The sequence below is a fragment of the Gymnoscopelus braueri genome, assembly GCF_963280865.1.
Source record: "Gymnoscopelus braueri genome assembly, chromosome: 2".
NCBI lineage: Eukaryota > Metazoa > Chordata > Actinopteri > Myctophiformes > Myctophidae > Gymnoscopelus > Gymnoscopelus braueri.
The window spans coordinates 45,191,304-45,205,866 of record NC_137604.1 but is presented as its reverse complement, the minus strand read 5'-3'; the positions used below and the strand labels follow the sequence as shown (position 1 = coordinate 45,205,866).

Genomic DNA, 14,563 nt, shown 5'->3' with positions numbered 1-14,563 from the left:
CTAGCAAACATATAGCACATTGGAGCTTTATAGGTTTCCCTGTTGCATTTCTATGACTGCCTGTAGTATAGGCTACTTTATTGGTGTATATTCTATAAATGTACCATTCTTACTGTATCATTCACTGTAAAATAAGATGTGGATCTACACATTTCTACCAATGCCTTTTACATATAGTGCTGGGTACTTTGGTAGAATTATTTGACACATTATGCAGTGTTTTTGTGAGTTTTGGATGAAAATATTAACTGTTGTGCCAAGCTGCATGTTCTTTTTCCCAGGCTTTCCTTGATAGTTATTGATAGTTATATAAAGACAGGAAGCAGGGAGAGAGAGTCAGGGAGGGACATGCAGCCAAGGTCCGCCAGGCCCAGGAATCGAACTGAAGAACTCACTGTCAGGCATCAGAGACCCATGTGATGCGCCTAACCACTCAGCTATTGACGCCCTCAAGCTGTATGGTGGTACAGACAACAGTATGACCAGTTTTTAAAAGGTGGGCTCAGTGTGGAGAACATTTTGTAATCAATTTGTTAAAAAAAGAAAAAAAGAAAAAAAAAGGCTCTGGGCTTGTGCAATGCAAAGTGCCCACAGTACTACAAAAACAGCACTTAAGCAGATTCACGCACATTTTGCACCCACACACACACAACCCACACACACACACACACACACACACACACACACACACACACACACACACACACACACACACACACACACACACACACACACACACACACACACAAAGAGAGAGAGAAAGAGATCGGAATTCTTTGTCATCATCATGCCTAAGTGGTGAAGTGTCCCCTTATCACTCCAGCAAGGTGTAACCACGTATAAGAGGGCACTCGCTCTCTCTTTGTCTCACATGTGACATACATAACTGAGTGTACTGTGAGAGATGTGAGAGATTTTGACATTGAAAAGTACACATTGGTTCATAGAAACACATTCTCTCATTCTTTCAGGGACTGGATTACTAGGAAAGTATAAGGTAAGACAAGAGTGTTGCAACGTTTCTTTGGAATGTGCTTTATTATTGTGTATTGCGTTATTTATGTGGGAGCAGTAAGTATTATAAATATCAGTAAACCACTTTTTGGAGGTGATTGTCAGGGTTGTGCAAAAAAAAAGAAAACGTTTTTGAACATTTTCCGATAATTGAATCACATGGTGTGCATGTAACTTTCTGTACTTAGCAGTTAATAGAGTAAAAAACTGGTTTGAGAGCCTACCCACTCACACACTTAAGTGATCTATTAAAGTCTTAAAAACTCTATTGTTTGGGGAAAGTAGAGGCACCAATTTCCATCAGTACTCCCTAGTTGCTATATCAACAACATACTCTCATGTCCTACTGTGCACCTCCTTAACTCTCTTCCCACATATGCAATAGATACACATTGGTAGAGGTTTCAGTCTGTTCCAGAAAAACATGTGAACCACAATTAGTTGTACTTTTTCTGTGCTATGTTGCCTTTTTTAACCCATCATACTTGTCTCACTTACAGGCTTTTTTATCTGCCTCAAACAATCATTTGAAAGGAAAGGTAAATCAAGTCTTTATAACTTATGTATTTCCTTTAGTCTTTTACATATTTTGAAGCTTATTGTTTTCATAATAAAAATGCTCTCTCTCTCTCTTTCACGCTCTGTTGAGAGAAGCAACAGGTGTTGCCACTTAAGTGTCTCTCATTAACTTGTTACGCTTGGCAGGATTAGACCCTCTGTGAATGTTACGCACTCGTGGCATCCACCTGTCCTGTGCATCCACCTGTGCAACAGGTGTTTTGAAGAAACTGAAACATCTGTGTTCAGGTTTCGGTACCCCGCATTGGCCGGGTTATTGTCCGGGTGAAATAGGCTCTCTCTCTCTCTCTCTATCTGCATTATGGGGTCACGCCTATGTTCCCTCTGACTTATTCCTCAGTTAAGGGTTAGGAGTTGGGTCGGATCTATAACCATAGAGATACTGTATTGTTTAAACAACAATCTAAGACAACATGGCAGAGTCTACACCTAAACTATTAACGTCGACCGTGGTGAACTTATAGTCAGCGTGGATGGCCCTGGTCCCTTACCTTTCCGTCTCCCACTTCACTTTTCCCAAATTTAAGCTGTCTATTAGCATTTCAGTCAACTCTCACTCAGACTATAGTGGATGGAGAAGGGAACAGTGACTCATGGGAGCAGTGCAAGGGTTAGCTCTGGTCCAGCGTTAGAAGGAGTTCTCCTACGCTATGGACCAGAGCTATGTCAGGGTTAATTGATCCGCAGGTATGCTCAGGTGGACTCAGGGACATACACACAAAACACCAGAGAGAACGCCAACAGAGAGAGAGAGAGCTGGCTCAGTGGCACAAAGTTATAAAGGACTTTGGTTTAAGCACACAGCAAGCAGCTCAGTGCACCAAAATGTGCATGTGTAGTACTAGTCAGTAAGTAGCCTACAGAAGCTTAACAACTCTGTGGCAAAATTATATCGGCGGGTGGGGACTTTGATACAGTTGCACGGCTGTTTTCATAAAATTTTCTCCTCAGTGGGTTTGTATCGATCTTTAATCGATTGAAGCATTCTTTAAAAATATTTCCCCAAATGTAAGCTGTTTATATATTTTTTTGTCATGGGCCATGTGCCAGCCAAATATGTGCTTGTACAAGTGATGTGCTTATTGCTTAATTGCATATTTACAGTAAAGGTAAAGCTGTTTGTCTGAGCACTTGCGCAGATATGCCTATAGTATATGGACTGGACATGCCCAATGTCAGTGCAAATCTGCATATTATATACCCATACTAATGGACTGGACATGACCAATGTCAGTGCATATCGGCAAATATGCCTATTGATACTTTTTTTTTTTTTTTTTTTTTGGGGGGTTTTTATGACTTTTTTTTAGAGAGGGATAGGGAAAGTATAGGCTGACAGGAAATGGGGAGAGAGATAGGGGGGGGATGACACGCAGAAAAGGTCGTCAGGAGCTGACATGCTGTCAGGCTGGCATTGCAGCCTAGGGTGCCTGGACCGTCACACTACGGCCCAGGCCCTAATTATACATTTTACATGGACTGGCAATGGTTAACTTCAGCACAAATTGCCCTTGTTAGGCAACGGTTTCTGTTGTGAGTGATGTCAGACCAGAGCTCGATCATCGAGAGAGAGACAGAGAGAGGGGAGGAGGAAGGAATACGGGATGTTATTTATTTACTCATTTATTTGACCAGAGGAATTCGTAATGACATTTTTCACTGCTCCATTTCAAGACAGCACCCTCCTCATTCTCCGCGACATGGCTGCAAAACAGACATCTGTCCTCCTGGTGGCGCTGTTGCTTTGCCTGCCGAGCTTCACCCACAGCTTCCAACCACTGTTTGTATTTGATGGCAATACCACCACTCATCGTGACATCACACAGAGAGCCCTCCTCAGAAAGACAGCACAAGTCTGTCAAAGCTGCGCTGCCGCCGAGGGCCGAGACTTCAGCCTGACGGTGAGATACACATGATACAGAGATACTATTACTGTATGCCTGAATCTAGGGCTGGCCAATACGACTTCAAATCAACACCACGATATTGACTTAGGAATGCAACAAAAACCAAAAAAATACCATGAATTCAAGTCTCCATGGGGTGACTAATCGATAGAAAACTTCTTTGTTTTTGGGTGAACTATCCATTTAAGTGTTTGTTTGTTTTTTGTCAGATTTTTTTTTTAGGTATTTCTTTGTGTCAATATGTTGATATAAGTATAAGAAAAAAATATACGTATATCAAGAAAATGATGTGTGGAGGTAGTGGATATACAGACCCTTCATGATCTTATGTCGTCTGATGGCTGAATATCCATCCATTCCATTTTGTCAAACCATCATGCTCTGCTACCCTGGTTCCATACCTTCCTCTTTGTACACCCCAGTGTTGATTTTGACAGCTAATTTTTATTCAGTTTTAGTCATAGTCTTTTGGAAAAAAAATCATTTAGTTTTAGTCATCTGAAATGTTTTATTTTTTGTCTAGTTTTAGTCGACTAAATCTACAGTTGATTTAGTCGACTAAAATGTATATTGGCGGGCCTTGATGGCGTCGTAACGTAATGGCTGATTTTAAAGTTGTTTGCATGCTGAAAATAGACGATCTACAAGCTCACAACGCATCGCAGCGTGACGTGTTGTGAGCTTGTAGATCTGCTATTTTCAGAGCGAAACACCCAAGCAACCAAACATAAAATCATCCACTAGTCATTTTAGTCTTTTTATTTGTTATCGAAATTGTCAATATATTTAGTCTTAGTTTTAGTCGTCGTAGCTTAGTCTTATTTAGTTTTTATTTAGTTTTTGTCAGTGAAAAAAGGTAGTCGACGAACATTTTTCATCATAGTTTTAGTCGACAAAATCAACACTGGTCACCCCCCCCCCCCCAATCATGCATACAAATACTACCGCATTTTCTCATCGCTTTGTCTCTTATCTTTAGATTGATGACAGCCTGACAGCGTTTACGGTGCAGCAGGCATGTTCCTCTGACGGGCCCACCGACACACTCCTCTCCACCGTCATGTTCCAGACCTCCATCGCTAAGATCTACCTCAGCAACGCCGCCGTGGACGTGTTGCTAGCACTGAAGAAAGAGCACCACTTTGATGACGAGTCCTTCTCGGCAGGAAGGGACATCATCACACAAGGTACACATTTCCTGTAGCAACTCAATCAGCAGTGGTGGACAAAGTACTATTAAAGTTTAGATACAAATATTACTCAACTAGTAAAAGTTGCTTGCATTGCTGTATTCAAGTTTTGAATTTGCCCCAAAATTCTAAGATTTTCCAGAAATGTTAAAAACATATTAATAATAGTGAAAATAGCTGATCTACGCAATGTGAGCTTGCAGATCTTCTATTTTCATAAATTTTTTACTGATCAGAGCAATGGTCACTGAGCTATGGTCATTTGAAGTGTTCACGCTGCTGTGACACTGCTGTAGTGTTCTATATGTGAAATTTAGGGTTTTTGGTGTGACTCTGGCACAACCCTGAACAGTGTCTGTGTCTAGTTTGGTATGGATTGGAGAAACGTGCCTGTCCCTTACTGACTAGCCCTGGTGTGACTATTCTCATGCCCCAGACCCCTGGACCTACCACATTTTACAATACATTACAGTCATTTAGCAGACGCTTTTATCCAAAGCGACTTACAACTATAAAAAGTGCTCCTCGGAGCACAGGTCTCCGCCAGGTCAGGTAGGTTATTGTGGGCCAACAATGTTCGGAATTTGCCAATCAGGATGGAATATGAAAAATCGGACAGAACCATCTTGATCACTTGACTATAGAGATAATGGGTACCGATTTGCATGATGATTGGACAACATTTGTAGGAGTAATACAACAAAGAAAAGTTTTGAAAAAATCGGCCTCCTGGTGGCGCTATAATAGGGCAATGTTAAAGGGTGGCATTTGTTCTTCAACTTAGTGCGAATGTGCTTGTAAAGTGTCACCTCAATCGGACGCTGCGTTCATGATTTGTGGCATTTTGTTCAAAACGGGCCACTTCTGCAAACTTTAGATGTCATTGTTAGCCAATCAGGATGAAATATGAAAAATCAAACAGTTCCATCTTGATCACATGACTATAGAGATCATGTGTACCGATTTGTGTGAAATTTGGATAAAATGTGAAGGCTTAATATCCAAAAATGTGTTTTACATAAGTCGGCCTCTTGGTGGCGCTATAAAAGGCAAATGTGAAAAATGCAGGGCGGATATTTTTCCTTGGCCTCTAGGGAGTGTGCGTACAAAGTTTCACGCAAATCGGTGCAGTTATTGTTAAAAACACAAATCAGCCTTTTATAGCGCCACCATGAGGCTGATGTGAAAAATGTCAGGTGGCATTTCTTCCTCGGCCTAGTGGGAATGTGTTTGTGAAATTTCACGGAAATCACAAGCTGCGTTCATGATTTGAGGCATTTTGTTCAAAACGGACCAATCCTGCAAATTTTGGAAGGCAACCTTAGCCAATGAGGATGGAATATGGGGACATATCCGGACAGATCCGTGTTGATCACATGACTATAGAGATACTGTGTACCGATTTGCATGACGTTTGGATAAAATCTGTAGGAGTAATATAAAAAAAATGGGTTTTGCACAAATCGGCCTCCAGGTGGCGCTATAACAGGCCCATGTGAAAAATTTGAGGCAGAGGTTCTGAATTGGCATCCAGGGAGTGTGTGTGCACAGTTTCGCAGCAACCGGGCCAACGGTGCCGGAGATTAGCTGGTAACACACGGACAGGACACACGGGGCCCTATTCCAGGTGAAATTTGAACAAACCACTAATTTCGGATTTCGGTCTAGGCAAGAGGCGTTTCCCCGCAAAATTCGGTATTCTATGGCACCCCCCTCACCCGCCAAACACCTGAGCTACCCGTTACATTATGCATAGGTGTGGTTTGGGCGTTACAATGATAAAACCAATCACCGTGCCAGAAGCCATTGCCTTTAAGAGAAGACTGCGCTAGCCGTCATCCCGATCCAATATATGCTCTAGCCTATCTACCTGTCTGCACTGTTGCCTGGTCTGATTATTATAAGCCACATTGGGCTTGTTTTTCCTTCTTCTTTTTTTATTTTATCCAAATACATTTTTATATTAATTTGTAGCCTATTGTGTTCACAATAAGCTTGTCTCATTAGTCAGATCCGGAATAGTATATGAAAGCCATTTAAAATATGTATACTATTGGTACACACCAGCTGCTCCCAAATAATTAATTACATCATGTTGCGACAACGCTCCTACATGGTACACAGACAAACAGTAGCACATGGGTATACTAAATTGGACAGTTTTAGGAAAGGTCTATAGCCTATGTACTCACGTTGGCTGTATTGTTCTATTTCCACCATTCTAATGGATTCCAGGGGTGTGTAAACATCTCTGTAGTAGCTCCATAGTTTCCTCTGAAGTGACGCAGTTAAAGTTAACTTACATCCATATTGTCCCAGTTATCTTTCATCATCCACCTTTGTTCAGTAATCCCGAACAGAGCTAAACTTTAAGTTTACATCAATCAAAGCCTCTCAAACCCAGACACATTGCTGCGATGCGTATGTGCGTCGCCTACCTACCCAAAATAACAGACATACAAGCTATCAACGGCGCTGCGTCATGTCTGTCGACAGCTTACAGATCTGTTATTTTGGACAGCATGCAATGAGGCGCGCGCGCCATGGAGAAGCCTAACACTAAACCAAAAATATTACATTACGTGGTCAACAACATACTAGACATGTAACTTGCTTGGAGCTTTTAATGCAGTGGTTCTCAACCTGTGGGTCGAGACCACAATGGAGCACCCAACGCCTGGCGAGCTTGTAGATCTGCTATTTTCACAATATTTATCTGTGGAACCGAGTCAAACAAAATGGGGGGGTCCCCAGTTCAAATATGGTTATTTTGGGGGGTCATGAACGTAGCGTTTACGCGGGGAATATAATAATAATATAGGCTAATATATATAATATAGGCTATAATATAATATTCACCCGCAGCATGGGTTTAATGAGACAGTAGCCAAAATGAAAATCACAGTAGATGATACTATCATCTTATAAAAAATATAAGTGCTTAAGATTTTAGCCCAAACCCAACGGGACCCGACCCGGCCCGTCGGCACCGGCTGAGCCGGGTCTACGTTTTTTTTACATGACATCCAAATAAATTCACATATTAATTAATTTGTAGCGTAGGCTATTGTGTTCACAATAAGCAACTTGTCATATTAGTCAGATCCCCAAGAGTATATGAAAGACATTTAAAATACCGTAAATTTCAAACTATAAGCCGCGACTTTTTTCCAATTTTTCGACCCTGCGGCTTATATAACGGTGCGGCTTATCTATGGATTTTTACAGCTAACGGCCACTAGGGGACCTCCTAAATCTATGGATTTTACACCCGCGGCTTATAGTCCAGTGCGGCTTATATATGTACAAATCATTCAATTTAGCTGCTGCGGCTTATATTCAGGTGCGGCTTATAGTGCGAAAATTACGGTAGTTATATATTCATTTCTTACACAGCTGATGCCAAATAATTAATCAACAGGGCAGCGCAACTCAAAAGTAGGTCAAATCACTCAGCTGTCTTGTCATGACGCAGCAGCAGATCGAGCTCCCTTTAAAGTTTAAACCATAACATGACATCTTCAGACTATTGAGCTTTCTTCATGTCTTTTTCACCTCAAAGTAAATGTTGGATTATTTCTTCAAATGACAGCACAGGCAGCGGCAGTAGCCTAGAAGGTAACATTGGATGTGATTTCTCCATCGCAAAAATGATTACGGTTATTCTATGAAACATATATTTCATAGAATAACCATAATCATTTTCAAAATGGTTATGGGGCAGTGTATATATTTATATAGCCCTATTTGCTCCAAGCTGTTTTTTAAATAAAATATAGACTGTTGGAAGAATTAACGAATTACCAAGATTTAATGAGAAATAAGGCTTCTTTAGAAAAATGACTGACGGGCTGGGCTGGGTCTAATTTGTCAATTATTAGTCGAGCCGGGCTGAAATATTTAGGGGATATGAAAGCTCTAGTTAGTAGTTTGAAGTGCTCATGTGGCCTTATAGTTGCTTCTTTTTGTTTTCATAGACCTGCGGACTGCGGTTGCTGATTTCTCGCCAAGGCTGGCAACACGGCTCATGGTCCAACGCACAAAGCCATTGTAGTGTCTGTGTGCACTTGGCGGTTGATTTTATAAACCAGCGGGTGGTATTAGATTCCACTATCCCCCCCCGAAACCCGTACCCATGTGTGTCTGTAGAATTGCAATGTGGGGGATATAGCAACAACACGCCCACGGGCACACCTCCATGCGCAAATAACGGTGTCGGCATAATGGTGACGGGTAGAGCAGGTGCTAGAATAACCTATTGGGGCGGCGCAGGTCCATTATCCCGATATAACGGGGAAAAAACTGCCACAGAATAGAGCGGACGGACACACGGACGGACGGACGGAAGGACGGACAGGGGGTAAAACATACTCTCTCGCCATGCCTTTCGGCCTGGCGGAGACAATAAGTGCATTCAACATAGGTAGGGAACAAAACTACTAATCACCAGAAGCATTAAGTGCATTCTCTTCTAAAACAAGCAACAAGAGTATACCTAGCGCTAAAGTAAAAGTGCAACATATCAGCTACCTACTTTCATAAACAGATGAGACAAAACCACAGATGTACTTAAGTAGTGCACTGTACTGAAGTAAATGTTCTAATTCATTACTGCCCACCTGTCAATCAGTTTATTTGAATTCATACATTTGGAGGCAGGATGATATAATGTAGGTCAATCTTTAAGAGATTTTGATTGATGACAGTCAAGTCAAGTCAATTGTTAAGTCTGTGCTTTCCCCCATAGACTGATTTGAACTTTGAAGCCAAGTGAACAATTCCAATGTTTCTCAAATTATGTGGTACTCTTTAGGTGTGTCAGCTATTAAAGGCAGCGTGAAGCGGGAGAACTTCCTTGGAGGGAGACTGATCCTGGGACTAGTATGTCATACCCTACAGGTGAGACAAATAGACATACTGTAGAGATGAATAAATCAAATTTCTCTCTGCAATATATTGCAACGGTTTCATCGCATTGCAAATCATCGGTGCAGACTGGGCTTATGGTGATGCTTTTGCTACTGCTGATGTTACCAGTGCTTCAGACTACAGTGCGGCCTTGCTGTGAAAGTTACTTTTGCTGTTGAAATGGATGACAGATATTTCTGCCATATCGTATCTATCTTTAGGACTTCTACAGCCACAGTAACTGGGTGGAGCTGGGCAACAGTGCTCCCTACGGCGCTCTGGTCAAGCCTGACCAAGCTCTGGAGAACCTGGCAGGTAACACACTGCGTGTGCGTGTGCGTGTGTGTGTGTGTGTCTGTGTGTGTGGGTGTGTGTGTGTGCATGCATACTGTACATGCATACGTGCATGTGTATGTGTATACAGTATGTGCATATGCATGTACGCATGTGTGCATGTATGTGCATGCATATGTATGCGTGTGCGTGTGCGTGTGCGTGTGCGTGTGCGTGCGTGTGCGTGTGCGTGTGCGCACGTGTGTGTGTCCAATGACGGAAATAGGTTGTGTAGCAGTATGAATATCCTCTTGAGATAACCATATTTTGTGGGTGTTGAGGCTAAATTCTCCCCTTCAAATTCTCTCCATCTAACCCACCAGCCCTCTTCTGTATCATTTGTTCTGGCTCAAACTGTGCACATAGTAACTTACTATCAATAGCTAAAGATTTGACAGGGAGGCCATTCTGTTTAGACTTTACCGTATGAATTGTCACAGAGGGAAAGTGGTGTGGTTGGAGAGGGAAGGGTCCTCCCTTCTTTTGAGAGAGTGGGACAAAGAAACTGACAGCTGACAGCTGACAGACACACGCCCACAGCCACGTCTGATCGCTTAAGTATTTGCAGCTGTTGTCTTGAGGCCTTTGTGAACAAGTCAATCAGCTGCAATATCTTATCTCAACTCATGAGAGATGTCACTGGACACAATTATGTTATGCCCTATTATCAAAACAAATACTCTCAGACACACACACACACACACACACACACACACACACACACACACACACACACACACACACACACACACACACACACACACACACACACACACACACACACACCACACCTCTCCCACATGCTACATCGAAACACACACTGGTGCACCCACATTCTCTTAGGTTTTTGTCCTTGGTACCAGTCAGTCATTTGCAGTAGATCTTATCTCAACTCATGAGACATGTCATTGGACTCATCATAGATAATAAATCCCAGTCATGCCCCTGCTATCAAAATAAATAAACACACCTTGCACTGACTCACAATATGTGCCTCTCTATCTCTCTCTCACACACGCACACACACTCTCTCTCTCACACACACACACACACACACACACACACACACACACACACACACACACACACACACACACACACACACACACACACACACACACACGCACACACACACACACACACACATATTCTTCTCTCACCACGCCTTCTTAATCTTATCCCACCTGCTACATCTGCAATCACATACTGGTGCACCCGTGTTCTCTTTGTTTTTTTTGTCTTGTAACTTGATCGAACAATGCAACACAAACCACACACGCGAACACCCACACAAAAATGTTCCACCCTGCGATGCTTGACCTGCTCCAGAGTAAAGAAGGATATGCAAGGTTACTTTCAAACTGTAATCCATTACAAATCTGTGATTACCATTTGTTGATTGATTTTGTGATCAGTTGCACAAACAACTAGTTTGCATCCACTCAGTAATGCAATCAGATATTGTATGTCCTCAGCAATATTGTATTACTTCAAGATATATTGGCATATGACATTTTATTTTATTTGATTCCATGTTTGATAGTAAACCTATAATCAATCAGTCATGGAAAGGTTTGATTAAAAAAAATGTAGACCTTAGAAGGTTTTTTCAACGTTGATTAGCTGTTTTAAGTTTTAAAGTTTTAAAGTTGTATTTTTTAAGTGTCTATATATATAAGTCTATATTATAGATGTCATTTCAACGGCTATAATATAGACGATAGACGCTTAAAAAACAGCTAATCAACGTCTAGGCTAAGAATAGACTTTAACTTTTAGACCAGTTATAACCCGGTTTTAGCCTAGCCGTTAGACGCCTGAAAAATGCTCAGTGGGATGTATCTGACTCTGTCCATTTTATTTTGAAACGTTTCTGAGTGATCTAACAATCAAATATTCTGATACATGTCGCATCACTGATGTAACCAGATGACCGTATTCCATCTATATTTAAACTTACTGTTGATATGTTTTGTAGGCCAAGACACGCCAACCTGTAGGAACTGTACAGGAGAGAGTTGCAAGGACAACCTCCTGCCTATGCAGCAAGGACTTCTCACATCAGGATACTTCAATGTATTTTCCTCAACAAAACCAGCAGGTATTGCACACATTACACAACACATTATGCTCCCACGCACGCACGCACGTACGCACGTACGCACCACAATCTGTGGGCCTCTGATTCACTAGGGACCCGCTGTGGGACATGGATAGACGGGTCAGGGCATGATGGACATTGCAATATGGCTCTATCGGAGAGAGAGCTTTGGTCCAGAGGATGTGGACGCAGCTGAGGCCAGAGCCTCTGCTGTAAAGGAGTAATGGGGAGGGGGAAAAGACTACACAAATATACTGTACTTGATTAATAGTTTAAAGTATCTGTTGCATTAAAACGACCTCTCTTATGTACAATTTATTCAAAAAAGATACTTAAAGGTAGGGTAAGTGATATTGTTAAAACGTTAAAATACTATATTCTGATTGTAATCATTGCTATAGAGTGTTTTTTCAGTAACAGATGTCTCCCTGTCTCTCCAGCTCTTTAATAAACAGAAAATACATTTTTCGGTAGGTGTCAAAATCTCAGCCAATCAGGAGAAAGTACCCATTTTTAAGCTTAATTTGTATAGTGTTCCAGTTCCAATTGTGCATGCTCATTTCTTAGTGTCATCACTTCCAATTTCACTTGTTTAATCTGTATCCTGATTGAGTTCTCTGTCCTGGTTGGATAAATTGGAAAAGAAACTGAAACTGAAACGAAAATGCATTTTCTGTTTAATAAAGAGGTGGAGAGACAAGGAGACTCCTGATACTGAACAAACACTCTATAGCAATGAGTACTATCAGAATATAGAGCTATTTAACAATTATTTTAACCAACGCAAATCACTTACCCTACCTTTAAGGTAATGTGTGGGAGTGTGACCGTGCTCTTCAGTTTCATCAGAACAGTATAACAGCTTCCAATTTGTGGACACTCAGGCGTAGCAGCACCGGTAGGCATGAAACACAGGACAGATACAGGTAAGAGTAGAGACATACAACCAGGATTAAACATTAAAGTAAAATGTAAAAAAATAAACTAGATTGGTACTATTTGTGATTAAACTATGTGGGCTTCACATCCGACACAGGTTGTTCCATGTAAAAACAAATGACTGATGATTATCCTTTTCCAAACTCTCCCATCTTCGTTAGTGCACTGTTGCAGTGCACAGGGTTGGATAGTATAAAAACTTTCAAAATTATGAAAAAGAAAAATGTAGTGGCTATTCCCAAAGGAGATTCACATTTTGAAGCCTGAATGAAGCTTCTAGGTTAAAGGAGTAGTTCACCCAAAAAAACTACGTATTCTCTATCAATTACACCTTGAATTAAGCCTTGAATTCATGGAGACTTTAATTTTTTTTGTCACATTCCTAAACCAATAATTTGATGACCGGCGGAGTCTCCGGTACTGAATCTCCTACGGACCGATGACCTGGTCATCAAATGATTGGCTCGGGATTGCAACAAAAACAAAAATGAAATGAAAAATGAATTCAAGGCTTCATGTGGTACAGTATGTAATTGATAGAAAATATGTTGTACTACTCATTTTAGCTCTTGTATTAGGAGCTAGAGTGTGCCATAGTTTTGAGGAGAAAAAGGTTGGTGCGTTGTTGCGACGACAGATATAGCAAGCACCTCGTAGCTCAAAATAAAAAGTTTCCACGAAACTAGGTGAAAGTATGGCAGAGCTAGTGTGTGCTAAAAGTTTGAGAATACAATAAATAAAAAATGAACCCAGGGGTGGGTAGAGTAGCTAAAACTGTACTCAAGTACTGTAAAAGTATAACTCGGGTAGAAGAGTAGTCCAAATAACTACTTGACTAAGAGTTAGTATCTACTAGTGAAGACTGTTCAAGTAGTGACTGAAATGTCTATGCTTGTCTAATATAAATACACTACATATAAAATAGCCATGTACAAGTTCAAATATGGCCTAAACAATTTCACTTTAAATAAAACACAAACACAAAAATAAATGAAGTCTTTACAAAATAACAAATAATTCAGGCAGACAAAGGCAGTGCATAATTACTGTTTGGGCTGTCCAATCATTCTTCTTAAGCCTTTGTGAAACCCTGTGTCATCTGCCAGCTCAGAGAGCTGTGAGTGACTTCATTTGATTGGTGAAACGCAGTCATGTGACAGAGCCAATGCAAATACCAGTCATCCTCTTTGACTTGGCTGAAGTCTCTCTGATGCTGCGTTAACACTGGCAGCTACAAAAGATACAAAGGTACAAGGTTACACAGCATTATCTGTCGCTTTGTATCTTTGTATCTACATGTCACTGGCTTCCATTGAAAATGAATGGTGGACTGTATGTGTGTGAACACAGCAAGGGAATTAAACAAAAATGAAAGAAAATATGTAAAAACAAAAGATGTTTTTGTTTTTATTTTATACTTTTACGACTTTATATTTAGCCCAAATTCAAGAGTAAAGGTATAATTTCTTGTTCAGAAATATAGCCTTCTTGAGTAAAAGTGAAAAGTATGTTGCATTAAAAGTCGAGCTCTTGACGTGTGACGTGTGACGTGTGTGACCATGTAAAAAAGGATGTAAAAATCCATTAACTCT

At 41.0% G+C, this 14,563-nt stretch overlaps 1 protein-coding gene across 2 annotated transcripts in view; it reads left to right on the top strand.

Moving 5' to 3' along the window:
- Positions 1-899: 899 nt before the first annotated feature.
- Positions 900-14,563, top strand: part of LOC308097448 (von Willebrand factor A domain-containing protein 7-like) — a 29,313-nt gene continuing 15,649 nt past the window's right edge. Inside the window, exons 1-7 of one of the 2 annotated variants that reach the window (XM_080445206.1) lie at positions 900-997; positions 1,515-1,553; positions 3,268-3,494; positions 4,480-4,687; positions 9,504-9,589; positions 9,820-9,913; positions 11,910-12,032. In XM_080445206.1, coding sequence (XP_080301332.1) covers positions 3,294-3,494; positions 4,480-4,687; positions 9,504-9,589; positions 9,820-9,913; positions 11,910-12,032 — 712 coding nt within the window. In that variant the 5' untranslated portion in view covers positions 900-997; positions 1,515-1,553; positions 3,268-3,293. The remainder of the gene's footprint in view (positions 998-1,514; positions 1,554-3,267; positions 3,495-4,479; positions 4,688-9,503; positions 9,590-9,819; positions 9,914-11,909; positions 12,033-14,563) is intronic. The other variant, XM_080445207.1, reaches the window with a different exon arrangement.